Source organism: Corvus moneduloides, chromosome 3 (genome assembly GCF_009650955.1).
Source record: "Corvus moneduloides isolate bCorMon1 chromosome 3, bCorMon1.pri, whole genome shotgun sequence".
NCBI lineage: Eukaryota > Metazoa > Chordata > Aves > Passeriformes > Corvidae > Corvus > Corvus moneduloides.
Window position 1 is genome coordinate 47,416,619 of NC_045478.1, and position 16,814 is coordinate 47,433,432.

At 41.6% G+C, this 16,814-nt stretch overlaps 1 protein-coding gene across 2 annotated transcripts in view; it reads left to right on the forward strand.

Moving 5' to 3' along the window:
- Nucleotides 1–15: 15 nt before the first annotated feature.
- SOBP (sine oculis binding protein homolog) overlaps nucleotides 16–16,814 on the forward strand; it is a 113,185-nt gene continuing 96,386 nt past the window's right edge. Inside the window, exons 1-3 of one of the 2 annotated variants that reach the window (XM_032101395.1) lie at nucleotides 16–238; nucleotides 9,424–9,562; nucleotides 11,435–11,620. In XM_032101395.1, the coding sequence (XP_031957286.1) occupies nucleotides 143–238; nucleotides 9,424–9,562; nucleotides 11,435–11,620 (421 nt within the window). In that variant the 5' untranslated portion in view covers nucleotides 16–142. The remainder of the gene's footprint in view (nucleotides 239–9,423; nucleotides 9,563–11,434; nucleotides 11,621–16,814) is intronic. The other variant, XM_032101396.1, reaches the window with a different exon arrangement.

The following is a 16,814-nucleotide window of genomic DNA, read 5'->3' on the forward strand; positions in this document are numbered from 1 at the left end:
CGCGCTCCCCCCGGGCCCTCCGCGGCGCCGCCTGCCACCACTGAGAGCCGCCGCCGCCGCCCCCCCGCGCCCCTCCCGGCCCCCCCAGAGCACCAGCAGCCATTTCATCTCCACCACCACCACCACCAAGTAGGCGCAAAAAATGGCAGAAATGGAGAAAGAAGGGAGACCTCCCGAAAATAAAAGGAGCAGGAAGCCGGCTCACCCGGTGAAGCGGGAGATCAACGAGGAGATGAAGGTAGGTGCCTGTGATGGGGACGGGAGCGGGGTCCCCCCCCGCACCCCCCGCCTCCGAGCATGGAGATGAAATAAGAAAGGATCTCTTGTCATTTTTTTTTTTTTTGTAGGATGCACTGAATGTGTCTCAACTCCGCCTCCTGGGCTGCAAACAGAGACGAATTCACAGGCTGCAAATCCTGTTCATTGACCAGCTTTATTTATTTTTTAAAAATAACTCTCTCTCGTTGGGCTTTTAAGCTCCTCGGGTGCCAACGATGAGCCTTTTTTTTTTTTTTTTTTTTCTTTCTTTCTATAGCCACCCCCTCAGGTAGCTGGGAAGCCCTTAAAGTTAGGAAAGAAAGGGATCTCTTTTAAACACTGTATTTTTGTCCATTTTTCAGTAGCCAGCTGCAACTGTGTAATTAAATTGTCAAAGTGAAACGTTGCGGTCTGAGCCGTGCATCAGTCTCGCACTTCAGCGCCGAGACCCCTTTTCTTTCCTGCTCCCTCTCGCCTCCTCCTCTGCTGTACCGCTTCGCTCCGCGGTTCATGGCAGCGCAGAGGTGTCGCTGGAAGGTGGCTTGTCCGAGGGCTGCTTTTGATGGAAGTGTATTTACCGCGCGGAGGGCTGTCCTGCCCGATAGGAACCGCTGCCAGTCCAGCTGTGCTCTGGCGGCCGCTCCAGATGTTGGGATGGCTGCGATGGCACAAACCCGCTATTTTGGAACTTCTTTTATCATTAGGTCGCTGTTCCAGGCTTGACCGGTCCTATTTTTCGCGCCTGTTTTCGCGTCTGTTTCATGTCTGTTTGTTTGATGTCTCTAATTCCCCAAAGTTGGTAACAATGTATTGCTAGACTTCTGCTGAACTTGTTGTTAAATGCGCAGATAAAGTGACTAAAACAGCATAGTCTGGCTACGAGATAAAGCTGCTGAGATTTAATTTGAATATGTCATTTATTAAAAGGCTGATTGTAAGTGGAAGACTGCCTGGAAAATGTCACTCGTTCACATAGTATGTATACTATATAGGCGAGTGTATAAATATGCATGATGCCTAGTGAAAATATCTTTGCTTTCCAGAACATTGATCTCCCAATGTAAAATTAAACGGGAATGCACAGTCCCCTCCCCTCTCCCCTCTTTTGCACACCACTAGTTTCGGCTAGGTGCCCTTTCCTGCCCAAGGCAGGCGTTCTTGCTCCTGCTGCCTGCGTAAAGAGCGTGTACACGGTGCTGCGTGCACTTCAAGTGTAAATGTGGACAAGAGTAGTATTAGGGGCATGAACAAAATAATGTGTTGCTGCATCTCTTTGGAAACAAACTGTAGTAGCTTCAAGTCCAGAGGAGCGGGATCTTTCTTTGTGAGATATGTGACACATCCTATTTTCGGAGAGGGCTCTGTGCAGCCACCGGAGAGTCATTGCTCATTGTAATCCCACATAGTTTTGAAGACTGCAGAGGTCTGTAGTACAGGGCATTGGCCCCTCAGAGCATTGCCTAACGTGATCTATATGGATTGCAGCTTTTAAGTTTCATAGGTTCTAGAATTACAAATTAGCTAATTTTAATCAAAACATGTGAAATGTTATCCTGGCTGGATATAAAGGCTGACTGTGCTGGATCCTCTGGGTTTGTTTTGTTTACTTTGGCTGCAGGCGCACTCAGCGGTTTGGGAGATAGTTGTTCTTCTACAGTATAACAGATGTTTGTCTGAAAGGGTGAGGAAGAAACAAAAACAACATTGTGTGAAGGAGAAAAATTACACAATTTTAAACTAATGCTTTGGTATTAAGCACTGGCATTAACCTTCATGTAGAGAGTTCCTCTTTCTTAATCACGGATAACTGCTTAAGGTTAGGAACCTCAAGATTTCAGCTGACTTAAAAACTGAAGGCGGGTAGAAAGGTCATTTTGAACCCATGTAATTTCTGGTTGAGAGTGGGACAGCTGGTGGCAGAACCTTCTGTGGCCCACCTTTCAATGTAAACAATGCTATATATGCTGTGCATTTTTAGTAGGACAGTTGGCTGCTATCACCTAAGAAGGGGAAAAATAAAGGGGAGGAAAAAAAAGTAGTTTGAATTTTTGACTGGTTGAGAAAGTTAAAGTCCTGTGGTGATCACTTACCCTTTTTCTTTACTGATGAATTAAGATGTCTACTTGTTCTTAAAAAACCCAGAAAATACAATAACGTAACAAATTTGTTACAGTGTGCAAAATGTTTGCAGTGAAATGACAGAGGGAGCACAATGTGCCCTTGTGTAGGTTTGTATCTGTAATGTTCAAACAGGCTGACTGTTTCCCTTCATCTGAACTGCTTTCATCTGGACCAGTGTAAAATAAGCTCTGGTAAGTAATCACGGCAGAGCAGAAAGAAAGGAATGTATACAGCAATAGACAGCCTAAGCTGTAAAAACTGTAACTTGAGTATCAGCAGCAGATCAGATATCAAGGCTTTAAGGTAGGGGAAATGAAAGAGATGAAGGGGAGGAAAAGACGAGAGAGGGAATGGAAAAGTCAGTTGGAAAGTAAAGGAGAAGTAGGAGGGCCCCCTCAGGGAAATTTGGCTCAGGGGTTAGGGAATTTTATCATGGTGTACAGTGACCTACTCAGGTTTCAGCCCATGTTGGATCAAATTCCCTCCCTTTGCTAGCAGAAAGAAAAAGGACTGGTGTATATGTGATTTCTTTCTTTTCCCCCCTTTGGATAATAAAAAGGCCATTGGTACAAGTATCTATTTTAAGTACAGCAAATTCAAGGTACTATGAATGAGCAATAATATTACCTCATCACAGAGACTTCCTTCGAGATTTGCTGTTTGATACAGTCAGATATTTACTCAAGAAGGATCACAACACCTAACTGCTTGCTTTGGTGTTTTCCAACAGCAGTGTCACAGCGTGGTTTTAACACGACTGGATGGATATTCAGGTTGCTCACTCTTTCCTTATGCCAGATATTGAGTTACGTTTTTGTTATCGCTAACCTAATGTACACGATGGTTATAACAAATTTTAATTTGATACAATGTTGTGTGCAAAAGGTACATGACTCTGCACAGTTTTCTGATATTATGTTTCAATGAAAAATATATTCACGAGGAACTGTTTTGTTACACTGTGACCTTTACAGCCACTCTTTCTTATTTTCTAGTTATTTTTTCTTTTGTCCTCCATCCTCCTTCAGACGATACTTTCCAGTTTTTCTCACAGAGGTAGAATTCATCTCGCGCTTTGGAAGAAAAGCAGGTAGTTATTCTGAAATTCAGTTTGGTGCCATTTTTCACTTGCTGGTGTATAACAGAACACCTCATAGATCCAAACCTGTTGTCATCAGGGAACCCACTACTATTTTAAGACCAAAATATTTTTAAAAGTTTAATTGATGAAAGCACTTGTCGAGGCACAGTGGTGGATCCCCCATCGATCTCTCCTCAGCTTATTTCCATTTGCCATCCTGCTGCCAGGAAGCAGTGTTGCTCAGGAGGGATAGCTAGGTGCTCGGCCATGCTGTGAAGTGAGGTTACATCCAGTACTGAATTGCACTGGAGTTCTGCACAAATGAGACAATGTATCCACGTGTCTCTAGCAGTTGAAAGGTAAGCAATTAATTTGCGTTGTAATTTCACAGGGCTGCTCCATGTGCCCAAGGAGTTTGCTGTCTATAAATATTCTCAATAACTAATTTATATCTAAAATGGGGCTTTGTTCACGGTGCCTAAAGCTTAGGGGAGCCCCATCTGTTACCATTTAATAGTAAATTCATCAGAATATCTTTCAGTTTAGTGTTTAAATAGTCCCCATTTGGCATTTGAAAGTTCTACTGTCAGAAGGAGGAAAGCGGTGAAGCAGGCGTAGCAGCCCTGGGCCTGGAGCGAGCCAGTTTGCTCAGAGCGCTCGGAAGATTCTAAGGAAACTCCTCCCTTCTCTCCTGAAAAGCAAAAAATGTCTTTGGGAAAGTGGAAAAGCAGACAGACTTTATCAATTGTATTATTTCAGGAGACCAAGGTTTTTCTGTGGAGTCTGCGTGGAAGGAGTTTTGTGGGACGGCTGCAAAGGGGTTGCCTGTCTGCACAGAGAGCCTCACCTGGCGGGGCACTGCAGAAGTAGTGCTTCCCCAAACAAAGTGGGTGATACAGAACTGAACGTCCATGAGAGGACTAAGGAAAGTAAAGCATCATGGAATTTTGCTTTCTGATAGCATAAAGGTCTAACCGTAGAATTCAGTATGGCAGCAACATATACAAGCAAAGAATGTGAGAGCTGGGAAAAAAGATCCGAGTTTGTATTGGGTGTATAGAAACATTTTTATTTCCTTGATGCAGTGAAAGTGAAAAGTGAATTTGTGGGGCTCTGCACCGAGTGGGTTATGCAGGCAAGGAAATGGAATGGAGCCACTATGCTTCCTCTCAGATCTGAAATAAACATTCAGCAGTAAAACCTAGAAGAAAATGAGTCTGACAGACTCATTCTCCCCTGTATTTCCTGCCTCCGTGTTTGCCAGGCCTCATTCGGTGAAGCCAGGCCTTGCCCCCTGTGAATAAGGTTCATAGAGAAGGAAAGACAAGAGATCCAAGATGGAAAGAGATGCATGGCATAGCTTGAGAATGTATTAATTAGCAAAGATTGGGGAAATGATGCATTGTAATATAAAAAAATCAGACTGTAGGTGTCCTGTTACAATGGAATGAATCCTAAAGTGGGAATAAATGTGATTATATTTTGACTGCCTAGTGTGTAAGTCAGACTCAGAAAGGAGGGAAACCACAGTCTAGCGAGTCAACTCACTCTTCTTCATCTTTCAGAGGAATAGGAAGCAAATTCAAGTAGAAATACCAATGAGCATAACAGTTACTTATCGTGGCTTTTCCAGTAGGGAAGATATTTCTGTGTAGTACAAGAACAGAGAAATCATACAGTTAAAACATGTAAATTACACATTGCCCCACAGTGGTGATAAATGGTTTGGACTTAGCAGTGAGCAAAAGCTGAATGGCCATCTATTGGGAAGGAAGGGCTTTGGCTGTGGTGTGTGACTGGGGCCACTGGAGTGTTTTTGGGCCAGTTCCTTTGGCAGGGATGAGCTGGTTGTGCCGCAGCCATAGTGAATGCTCTGGCAGCTCAGCAGCCGCAGTGGTGCTCTGTCAGCTAGAGAGGAGCAGGAGGTTTGGCTCCTGTGGGATGTTGACCAAGTGCCTGGGTGCACTGGCAGCTGCAGAGGGGATTGGTGTTTCCGCTGTGGTCTCGAAAGCTTGTCTGCTTGGTGCATGGTGTGGCAGAACGAGCATGGAAGGATGTGGGACAGGATTTCTGTGGTTGTCTTCTCAGCTCAGATGCTGACCCACACTGTGGGTGGCCACAGGGGACTGAGCATTGCCTCCCCACCTGGGTGAAGTTCGGCTCCACGCTGTACATTTGCAATGAAATCTATGGGTCCCTGCAGGGGGGGGCTCCCTTTGGATGTAAGGTGGATGTAAGGATCCCAGCTTAGCAGTATGATTGCTGACCTGGGATTTTATTGATTATGAGCAAGGTTTTCTCTCTGTGCTAGTCTTTCTCATCATCCCAGCCCTTTGGCACAGCTGTGAGATTGGGGTGGCAGCCTCATCCTGCATATGCTCCACATCCTTTTGGAGAATGAGTCTGAAAGTAGGCATGGACTAGCTTAATGCCTCCGCTGTCCTGTTCCTGCAGAAGCTCTGAATCGCAGCTCCTTGCACATCCTTCATCTGGTCATCCACACCTGCCTTCACATCTCCTCCCTGGTCTTTGTCAGGTCTATTATCTTGCAGTTCTGCTGGCTCCTGTCTAAGCCTGCTTGATCACTGCTGCTTCTGCTTTCCTGCTCCAATGTTGAGTCCGCATTCCTCCTTTTCTCAAGCCTCACTGTTGCAATCATCACCCTTCCTTTCACTAAGCCTTTGAAACTTGTGTATCTTTCAATGAGGTTCTGCTCTGCATGTGCAGGTTATGTATTAATTTGCTTTCTTCCTTTCCTTAGCTTCACCAAGAACTGGTCTTTGTCTCTCTTATTTTTCTTTTTCTTCTTTCCCCCCTCGCCTGCATTCACACAGAGAAAAATTATCTCATCTCATCTTATAATTTGTGTTTTGACTATTGCGACCACACTGGTCTCTACAAATCCCGTCTTGTTACCATGTCTTGAATCCCCGTGGATTGTGTCTATCATTGAAATGGAAGAAGGGAAAATACATGAAAACAATGAAATAATAGTGGTCAGCCTCAGGGCAGCAGCTTCAGCATGATCTCAACTGCCAGGGCGTTAGACATCACTATGAATGGGTGCTGTAGTCAGGAGTCTGAGGGAAGGTGATGTTGTTGTTCTTTGGATACCCATCTATGCAAGAGAGTCAGTGTGGAAAATAACATTTCTCAGATTTGACACTCGGCTTGCTGAGGACAGGGTCATGCTTTCCGTTTGCTGTCTATGAGGTGTGGTGTAATGAAGCTCTGGCTGTTAGCACTGAGAGAATGGTATTAAGGGTGACCTCCAGCATTGCAGTAGGTAAGATAAATTTTGAAGGAGAATGGCTTAATTGGTTTTTTCTTTTTTTCTTTCTTTTTTTTTTTTTTTTAAACCCAAGACACTCTTTTTGGGAAATCAGTGTTAAAAAGGTGCTTACTTTGTTACTGCTGCCATGCAACCTCATTGCACTCTTACTGAAGTTAGTAAAAAAGACCCCATTGATTTGCTGTTTTATAAAAGAGTCAAATCTCTGTGATGTGTGATTTTGAAATCCAATTTATTTTTGTCAGTATGAATGTTCATTTTGTTGCATCACTTATCATGGATAGTTTAAATGAGATGTGAAAGGTACTTAAATTTGGTGCCATTACAAACCCAACCATTTTGACTACATTCTGAAGGGACAGATACATGTATGAATTTTCAGGAAAAAACAAACATATATACAACCTTGCTTATGTATTCCTTGACAAGTAATTAGAAATTATTCATTGTCTGAGTGGATCAGCAGTGCAAATAAAACACAAAGCATCCACAGGAGGCAAATTTAGAGCTACTCAATTAATTTGGTTGCATGGGGTTTAAGTCAGTACGACTTCATCAATTGGTCTCTACCTTGCTAGATTAGTCTCTAGGGCTGTCTCTCCATAGCTGAAATTCAGCAAAGCAAGGAAAGCTGGCAGACCTTGCCTTTGGGCCTCCCCGGACCCTTTCAGGTCATTTTGGGTGAGCCGCAGAGGTAAGATTTGACTCCCCAGGTGCAGGTACTTTTGTTATTGGGTTCCCAAAGGTTACAGACAGGGTGAGTGCATTGGGACTCTTCAGCGCTAAGAGATAAGTTTTCTAAAAAGCTAAAAAAAAAACAAACCGTAAAAACCAATGAAAAACAACATATAGAAAAATTTCACCCCATTTTTGCTAGTATTTAAAACACAACACTGCATCATTCAAATGAGTTAGGTAGTTGTTAGCCACATTTACACTGCACTGTACTCATTGAAAACTGTAGTAGTGACATAGTTCAGATAGCATACTTATAATGCTGAGTCTAGAAGCAGAGGTGGGATGATGGAATATTTTCCAGCAATTTGGGGCTGCCCAGGACAGCCACAGAATTGTGACTTCCATCAAATGGTAAGGTGAAAATGCAAAGGGGAAAAACCAAAAGGAGATGGATGTTTCAGGGGTCTGCTCTGGGGTTTTGTTTTGGGTTTTCTTTTCCTGAAATGCGTTTGTAGCATAATTGCACAGATGATACTCTTGAAAGAGTACAAATTGCTTGTGTTTATTGCTTATAGCTGCTTTACAGTGCTCCTTGAGTGACAGGAACACCTATGTAATCTGGTGTGATGAATGAGCCAGGAGCGGTGCAGCGCTCCGAGGTTCTGGGGCACAGCGCCTGCTGTAGCTTTGAATTCGAAAGCAATTATCATCTGATTAATTTTATTTATTTGTTTAAATGACTGGAGAATTGCTGTGTTCTATCATTAGACTTTCTCCCACTCAAAAATTAAGATAGAGCAGTTACTAGACAAAATCTGGCAACCTGCAAATTTGACATGTACCATTTGTTTTGAATTGGTGTTGTATTCTCCTTATTTCTTTGCCAGAGTCCTGGGAGACGGTGCTTATCGGAAGCATTATTTTAGAAGTCTTGGAGGAATATGAAGTTTGGAATTTGTTTTAAAGAGTGTTAATACAAAAATAGTGAAAATCAAAGAGAAAGGCTCTGTGTGTGGTTTTTTTGTTTCGACTTACAGTTGTCATACTACTTTAAACTGATCTTTGCCATCACAATAATTCATTAGCTGGTTTCCTTTGGTAGTTTCCTAAATCCATAAGCTGTACAGCTCTGTGGCACTATTTGGTTTCAGAAAGCTTTGTTGCCTGGCTGCAGATTTCTTACTCCACTAAATCTCCTGGCCCAGTAATGAGCATTTTCTACAGAAACACTTTTGCCTCATGACCTAGAGGACATATTTTTAATAGAAATTGAGGGTTATGACGGTCATGTTCCAGACTTTGCATTTCCATACAAACATAAAATGTAACCACACAGCTGCTTGGAAATTGGTTTGAAAATAAATACGGCAAAATTGAGAAAGGTTTTCTTAGACAAATATAAGAGATATTTGTATGAAAAATGATGGTAAAATGCTTTCACAGTGAAGAATCTTTAAGTGCTTCAACTGTGCAAGGGTTTATAACCGAGGAAAAACGTCTGCTGTGATTTTATTTGATTTGGTTCATGGGCACCTCAAGGAACTGTAATTGTGTCAGTGACCTGCTCCAGCTGAAAAGACTGTAGCACAATAAGATTGATTAACTGCTGGTTGAAAAAAAAATCCTGGTTTTCTCTTATTCTCTTGCTGCAGTCTTAAATATTTTATGGCAACACAGACAAGTTTGTGTGAGGAATGTATGTTAAAATATTTCTGACATTGAATGTCAGAGCAAAAGTCATAAATAACTCTCCTTTTCATTTTCTTTAAATTGCAGACATATGAGTCTCCGTCATAATTACATGTGCCAGTTGGAGATTTAAATGCATTTCACTTTATGCACTTGAGTTATGAAATGAACATTAGTCTTTGAGGAGGTGGGCCAAACCTGACACTTCCTCATGTAGCACAGATATGGTTCGATTTATGCAGTCCTCCCTTCCTTCCAAATGGTTATTGATTACATAAATAAGTAGGTAATTTTTCTCTTTCAGAACTTTGCTGAAAACACTATGAATGAGCTCCTTGGCTGGTATGGTTATGATAAGGTAGAACTGAAAGATGGAGAAGATATTGAATTCAGGAACTACTCAGCAGATGGGGAAAGCCGCCAGCACATTTCTGTTCTCAAAGGTAACGAGACTTCGTGTTTCTGTGTTCATGTAAAGAAGGATTAATAGAAGGATTAATCAACCTGTCTGAATTGGTGTGGATTTCGAAGCATGTTCTGCAGCTTGTGTCTTGGTTGCTTTACATAAAAATATCTGAGAGTACCATGTGGTACAGGGAAGCCAATAGGCTACGAGGAAAGTCACTTAATAAATTTGCTGTTAGTATATTGATATACTGTTATGTATTGATATGTATCTTCACAAATAATGCCTTTTGTGTGTCAGTTGAAAGTTGAGTTCCTGTGGTATCAACAGACTACTCACAACTGGAGAAAGGAGGGAGCACTTTCTTAGCAGGGTGGCTTTAAGGAACCCTTTTGCTTCCCATACTAAGGCTGGTTGGCCTACAACTTTTTAAAATGTTGAAAGATTTTAAACTGAAATATTCACACATGTAGGAACAAGTGTGAATGTTCACAAAAGGCTTCTCATCCATGTTTGTACTATACTGTCTTCTGTAGTGTGGTATAAGTTTTCCATGGATGGAATTTGTTTGAGACGTTGCTGAATCTTTGTGATTCAAAATGTAAGGGATGAGATCTTGTTGTTTTCTTCAGTCATTCAGTTTTTGCCTTCTGACTCCTCAGTCTCAGGGAATGGATAGGGGCTTGTCATCAGAATAAGGAGAAGAGTAGAAAATTGCTGCGTCTTGACTTATCCAACAGGAGTTCATCAAAGGTGAGGTAAAGAGAGGAAATTCCAGCAGCTTTTATGCAGGTGGAGTGCTACTTTTCACTATGTTCGTGGACAGCAGTGTTTGGGTTTTCTTTCTGATAGACAGCAGCAGCACTGTATTCAGTGAGTGTTGCAGTGAGTACTGACTCCAGAGGGACCAGTGCTGAGGGACAGATGGCTAGAAAAAAGGGGAAAAAATTAGAGGTAAGGTGAAACAACCTAATTGTGTTAAAATTGAATGTTTGCAGCTTGTTAGTTCTATAACAACATTGGTGATCAATATTTATTTTTCATTGAAAATGTAATGTTATTAAGCTACCTTTGAAGAAACTTGGTCCTGTGTAGTAATGCACTTAATTTATTTCTGTTTTAATAAATATATCTTTTACTGAATGATTACTAGCTCCAGTCTATACTTGATGAAATTTGTGACATACTTTTTTTATCGGCACATGATACAAATCATATGTTTTATGTACCATAGATGTCAAATGCCTATGACAGGTAGAAATTTTTGGTGTATGCAGTTTTTGGGAGGGGGAAAAAAATCTTGTTCTGAGACATGGGAGAAGAGGAAGTAATAAGAATTAAGTTGTGCCCCATGGCAGAGGTGTATTAGAGAAATTCCTACAAATAAGAATCCTGAGGTGATTTGGGATTAAAGAATTATAATAATAACTGTCATCATTTTATGCACACTTTGCTGTGATTTCAATATTTTGTTCCTTTCTTTAAATTCTTTCATAATTACTACTCATATTATTTATAGAGAATAGGAATTCTTTTTTCCTTCATTTCATGCTCCTTGTGCTGGTGAAGTCACAGTACACCGAGTGTGATCACCATGCAAACAGTAGAAATGAAGTGCAAGAGTAGGATGCTGTTGACTAAATCAGGCATACCAAGGATATGCATGACAAAATAATCCCACCTTTTACCTTCTGCAGAAAGAAAGTGTGAGTTTGATTTTGAAAAAAATTGAGCATTTCTGAAGATTACTGGAAAGTATCAATTTCTTTAAAAGGGAAAATATCTGGGGGTTTTGTGCACCATTCTTATATTAGAGTAAGTAATTTAATGAAGAGATTGGTGAAAGTATGCAGGGCCATTTAAGAAATATATGTGTCATACTGTTCAATGTGTTCTTTGTGTTTTACAGAAAATTCTTTGCCAAAACCAAAATTACCTGAGGACAGTGTTATTTCACCATACAATATAAACCCAAGCTACCCAGGGCTTGCCACAGGAAATGGACTGTCAGACTCACCAGCAGGGTCGAAGGATCATGGGAATGTACCTATTATTGTCCCATTAATTCCACCACCTTTCATAAAGCCACCAGCAGGTAAATGCTAATGAATATGTAAAAATGGTTACTGGTTATTGACAACGTCCTGAGATTACTGGATCAGAGTGTCTTAGCAAGAGGGCTGATTTCAAAATTATTAAAATCCAGTCCCAGGGAACTTTAAAAACGAACGGGAGAGTGGCTTTAGTCACTTTAGTATTCTTGAAAAACTCCTGCAGATGCAATGACAGCAAACTTGCTCTGCTTGTGAAACTCCTCATGCTGGATTATGTTCTCAGCAGTTCAACAGCATTTGCTTTTAGGAAAAAAAAGGTTTTGTTCTGGTGAATAAAGCCTTTAACTAAATTAATGGAAGATTATTACATTAAAAATAGGCTGCATGAAGGAAGCAGTGAAAGAGAAAAAGCCATCAAATCAGTATCATGTCTTTATATCTGGTTAACAAGCTCATACTGAGAAAACTGTCTCTTGATTCCCATTGAAATCCCTGACTGCTGTCTCTCAAGGGTTTAATATGATCTTGACTCTACCTAGGAGACTGCACTGAGATGTTTTACATTTTCATTAGATTTTTATCAGGAGTGGTTTTCTAACATGCCATTCCTCAGAGTTTGCATGAAAAATGATTTATTCCCCTCTGCATGCTGCTTACCGTAATCTGTGAAAGGAGCTCTTAGGGCTACACCAGGGTGATTAATTGTTGTGTTATCGTTTACTGCTCCACATGGTGTGAAAATTGGTGAATCCAGATAGGAGCAGGCTGAGTCCTGCTTCCATGGACGTCCCTGGGTGGTGGTGTGGTTGTTCTTTAGTGACCAAGGCACTGAGGAATACAGGGTGACATGCATCTCCTACCCAAGAACATCAGCTCTCCACACACAGGGCTAAAGAGATGCCACCAGGTGCCAGGGTGCTTCTGCAGAGGCAGAACTGCTTGCAGGATCAGGTCCCAGGTGTTAGATGGTCACCTCTGCCCTTTGTAACATTGTCTAAAGGTAGCTGTAAAATACTGATTGATCCAAGAAAGTGTTTGCCTGTTGTCGGTCGTGTAATAGACTGCAGTTGCCCCTCCTAAATTATTGTTATGCCATTGAGTTTTATCTCTAAAGAAGTATCTAATATGCTATGAATAATTTTCAAATGTTACTCAATATGCACTCCCTGCCAAAGACTTTCAATCTATTTTATACGATATTTGCTAATTACCAAAGCTATTTGGGCCCATTCCTGCAGCCTTTACACAGCTAAAGATCTCAGGCCATATGGGCTGGATCCTCAGCTGTTGTTGATTTGGCCCTAAAGCTTTAATCAAGGGCTTGTGCCATCCCAAGCTATTTTCTACTCCAATCTGAGTCACGACTGAATCCAGAATGCTGAATTTGTGGTATGTGAACACAAGGCTATAGCATGCATTGTGCAGATTGCCACAGTTGCTGGGTTTTTATGACACCAAAAAGCAGGAGGAGATTGAACTATGAAGTAGAAAAACAAATTACTGCAACAGTAGTTAAGTGGACACAAGGGAATCTTGGCCAAGTCAACTGCCTTCTGTTCTTTGCCTGTCCACCTACAACATATGATCCTGTGTTCAAATGTACCTCTAAGGGTAATGTGTAGAGAGAGCTTTTCGTAAGTGTTTTCCACCTTTAGGTTTTTATTTAATTCATTAACAATGAATATCATTGTTTTACCTGCACAGGAGATACAAATGCATAATCTCTGCCTCCTCTGACTTTATCCCACGATTGGTAATGAGGACTAGATTACCATGACTTCTGAGCAGATGAATGTATTTATCTCACCTTTGTTTTAGAGACCAAAGCTTGGGAGGGTTGGAGGGGGAGGAGAATCACAACCTTTGTGGGATTTGCAGTAAGCATGGGTAGTAATGGTTTTGTTTTATCTTAGGGCGTAGGTGCCCTAGTCATGATCATCCCAAAGAGCCTGGCAAGAAACAACTGGTAGGAAAGGGAGTACAAAGGAGCCAGGAGAGCCAGTGTGTGAGGCAGTGGTCTTGGCACTGCACTTTGACACCGTTTTGTGGGCACTACATCAAAGCAGAAAACTTCAGAGTGATACAAAGCCAGACAAGAGCAACTCTGGGGATGTTTTCTCGGAGTCCATCGCAGGCACAGGGGATGACTTTGGAAACAGCGCAAAGGTGCTTCTTTGACTTGAGCAGGTACATGGTTAGACTCACATCGTTAATTAATAAGGTGAAGATTGACATTTTCAGCATGGAGGACAGACAGGCTATGACTGAACTGTCACAAACACCAAAGCATTTATCCATGTTTGAGTGGATAAATGAAGTAAGGGGACAGGAGAGAGAGGCAGAAGGAGGCCAAGAGAAAGCTTCAAGGTTAAAATGCTAGGCAGGAAAAGGGATCTTTGCAGCAGATTTTGTGTGGACACAAAGAGGACAAGGTTACATTACAGGCCAGAGAGAACATCGGGTGGTAATGCACTGTAGTGACTGAGAGGCTAAGAATTAGGATGCATCCAGAGTTTGTTAATGGATGAAGAAAGCTTTTAGATATTGTACAGGGAAAAATCTACAAGACTTAAATATAGCTCAAAAGGGAGTGTCCACAGGTGAAAATGATACCTAAATCATGGACCTGAAGGATAGGAAAGATGGTGCAGTCCATCCTTATAGAGCAAATAATATGGAGTGAGCACTCAGGGAGACATTATTAAGACTTTAATTCTTGCTGTATTGATCTTGAACAGAAGGGTCAGCATGAGTAAAGAGGTGTCAGAAAGACAGGCTGAGGTATTCATTTGGACAGGAGTGTAATGGTCTGAAGAGGATATGCAGATCTGTTGAATTATTAGTTGAATAATTTTTGCTGATAGGATTCAATACAGGTAAGAGGAAGAAGAGAGAGCAGAGCATGGGGGCTGCTCACAAACCTGAAGAGAAACAAGAAGGATACTCTGCAATCTGCACTGACAATAGCAATTGCAGAGGTAGAAAAGACACAGCCAGGAAGCCAAGGGAAACAAGATTTCTAGGAAGGCAAATATGATTCTTTATCAGAAACAGCTATCAGTTTGGAAAAGAGGAGGAAGGAGTGTTGGTCCTAAACTGTCTAGGAAGCTGTCATTGAAGATTTCAGCAGATTAGGTTTTCCTTAAGCATGCTGGAAAGCTTTGAACAGTGTCCTGTCTGCATTCATATTTTGTCTGACCAGGCTAAAACCTTGAAGAGTTAACAAAATTACCTTTTTTTCCTTCATGCCTATTTTGTAGTAAAGTGTTTTTTGTTTTGGGTTGGTTTTTTTTAATTTGAAAACCAAACAATTTTGAGCAGTCTGACTAAAATTTTATCTTCAAGCTGTTCAGATTTCTGTTTTAGTCAAATGAAATGTAAGGTTCCAATTTGCCTATATGATTCTGGAAAACATTAGGGTGCTACTAACCAAATATAAACAGCTCCAATAAAGGCACTCTCTCCTTGCTGTACCTCATAATTAAACCCAAAAAATGCTGAGTTAAATGCATGGGCCCTATGTGGTGCACTGAGTGTCTACAGACTCAGGTTATGGTGTGTCAGTGCAGGATGCTAAATCCAGTCATGGGAAGCCTCTACCAGGAGAATGCAAGTTACTCAGATGTGGAAGCTGTCTGCAAGAGCACTCCTCTGATCTCCAGCACCAGGCAGGTAGACCTCACTCAAGCAGTGCCCAAATCAGACATGACTTTATAAGCCAGCATCAGCTGTCCAACCTTCATCTGGAAGCAAATAAGAAGTCAGTGCAGCCTCCAGAGAGCTGCTGTAAGAGTCTCTATGTGGCTGGTAAGAGTCCATCTTGCTCAGCAGTCTGGTAACTATGTTTAGACCTGGCAGCAGATTCTGAGTGATCTTCAGGGGTAGTCTTGAGTACAGCCTATTGCAACAAACTGATCCTAAGATTAGTTCTACTTGGTGTTAGAAGGTTCTTATTTTCTGCACAGCAATGTAAAGAAAGCTGGTGGGTTTTTTTGTTTGTTTATTTGGTTGGTTGTTTTTTCCAATTTAAAATTTGCGTAGAAATACTGAGGAACAGAAATGCAATAGCCTGGAATGACCTAGAACTAAAAATCTCACCACAGTTATGCAGGGTATATGGCCTTAGTATGTAGTGTGCAAACCTTCTGCTATTCTGCAACCCTTAATGATAGAGTGAATTTGAGAGGGCACTTAGGGTGACTCTGCCCATTTGCTCGGGCAAGTTTGGACAACTCTTGTTACCTGGGATGAAGGAAGGCTGAAATCAAGAGCAGTCGAAGAAGAATGCAAAAAATTCTTTCAGTGTGGGTGAGAACAAGCTGCCTCCTTCCCCTGGCACCTGCTGGAGGCTATGGTGTCTCAGTTTTCCCATTTCTTTGAATGCTCTTTGATTTGTTTTATTTTGTGATCCCCACAGCAGTGCATTGGTAGGGGATACAGCTGCTGGTTGGTCTATCCTTTGAGCATGAGAGTCGACAAAATCCTTCCCTTTCCTGCGTCCTTCTGTGTACAAGTGATGCACAGAGTGTGCCTGTTGCTCTGAGCATCCCAAACAAGAACTGGCTTCCTGCAATGCTGTGCTGTGACTGTGTCACTGCCAAGGGACACAGTAGAAGGGGAGGCAGAAAGGGTGATGTCATGTAGTTGACTGAACTTTCCACAGAGGGAAAAAGTACAAGGGAAAACTAATGCTCCCTCCCAAGGTTTTCACAAGATACTGAAGGAAAGGGGATGTAAATTCTACAACCCACTGATGAGTGTCTCTACATAATGTTGGATTCAGTGATTTCCAAATTATAATGGTTGGAGTTGTACCAGAAGTTATCAGAAACTTGTGGAAGTGAAGGAGGACTGGGCTGGAGGAACTGTATCTGGTGAGGCAAAATGTCTTAAAGGAGAAGCAGAAGCATTTCCAATGCTGACTACCTTGTAAAATCAGCCTGTTACCAAAGCTGGCAAAGAAATACCAGATTCAAATACTAAAACAAGTATTTAGTTATTTTATACAAAGGAATGAGTGATTTTCTGAGTTATAGTTTAGCATTGCTTTAGAATTAAAGTTTATAGGAGATTTTGTAAATACAAGTGCAGATGAGTAACTTTGTGCAACATAGTGGAATAAGCAGAGTTCCTGCCCTACAAACATTCTGGAACTGCCTGCTGTAACCTCTCTCAATACTTGAATTGTATTGGAGGAATCTGAAACCATTAAAGAGGTTTTAAATGGTAGTTAGC